Source organism: Myotis davidii, unplaced genomic scaffold (genome assembly GCF_000327345.1).
Source record: "Myotis davidii unplaced genomic scaffold, ASM32734v1 scaffold478, whole genome shotgun sequence".
NCBI lineage: Eukaryota > Metazoa > Chordata > Mammalia > Chiroptera > Vespertilionidae > Myotis > Myotis davidii.
Window position 1 is genome coordinate 3,985,456 of NW_006289570.1, and position 854 is coordinate 3,986,309.

The 854-nt window shown below is 61.9% G+C and overlaps 1 protein-coding gene across 1 annotated transcript in view; it reads right to left on the reverse strand.

Moving 5' to 3' along the window:
- The window catches only part of ASCC2 (activating signal cointegrator 1 complex subunit 2), a 41,152-nt gene that overhangs the window by 14,040 nt on the left and 26,258 nt on the right, over positions 1-854 (reverse strand). Inside the window, exons 17-18 of the mRNA XM_006762133.2 lie at positions 781-847; positions 450-580 (exon numbers count right to left, since the gene is read on the reverse strand). Coding sequence (XP_006762196.2) covers positions 450-580; positions 781-847 — 198 coding nt within the window. The remainder of the gene's footprint in view (positions 1-449; positions 581-780; positions 848-854) is intronic.

Here is an 854-nt window from a genome sequence, read left to right on the forward strand (position 1 = left end):
CGAGGAGGCTGGGAAAAACCGAAGTGCCTTTCCCGCCAGCTCTGCTCCAGCCCCCGGATTCTCCGAGGATCCCAGGGTCTGACGTACGGGCTTGGGGGGGACTGAGCGTGGGCTGGGGGCTCTCCAGTTCACTTTTCATCTGTATTGGGTAATCTCCATCTAAACCCACTGGGAAAGGCTTTCTGCAACTGAGAACAAAGTGAAACTACTGCATGAAGTTAAATTAGGGGACCCCACTGAGGGTGGGTTGGACCAACAGGCCAAGGGGTGACTGGGGCTGGAGGGAGCACTGGACTCGGAGTTTGGGCCCTGGTTCTGCCACTGACGTGCTCATGTGATCAGAGCCTCGGCCTCCCCACCTGGATAAACAAGAGGCTCTGGGTGAGCCCCGGGGCCCCAAAGCCATGCTGCCCCCAGAATTCCACCCTCTACCTGCCCCGTGGCCTCACCTGCGGCTGATGAGCTCATCGTCGGAGTCGGCATCGTTGGCGCCCACCTGGTTGCCATCATACGTGTCGTCATACTCATCCTCATAGTCATCGCCGCGGTAGGACAGGCCCTCGCCTGGCTGCAGCGGCACCTGCAGCGGCAGACGGGTGGGTCAGAGGGGCCCAGGGACGCTGGTCTCCCCAGCCCAGCACCTACCTCCTCCACCACCACACAGTACTGCTCATAGCCCTGCAGCCCGGTACCTACCTCCTCCACCACCACCCTGCAGCCCGGCACTACCTCCTCCACCACCACACGGTACTGCTCATAGCCCTGCAGCCCGGCACCTACCTCCTCCACCACCACACGGTACTGCTCATAGCCCTGCAGCCCGGCACCTACCTCCTCCACCACCACACTGTACA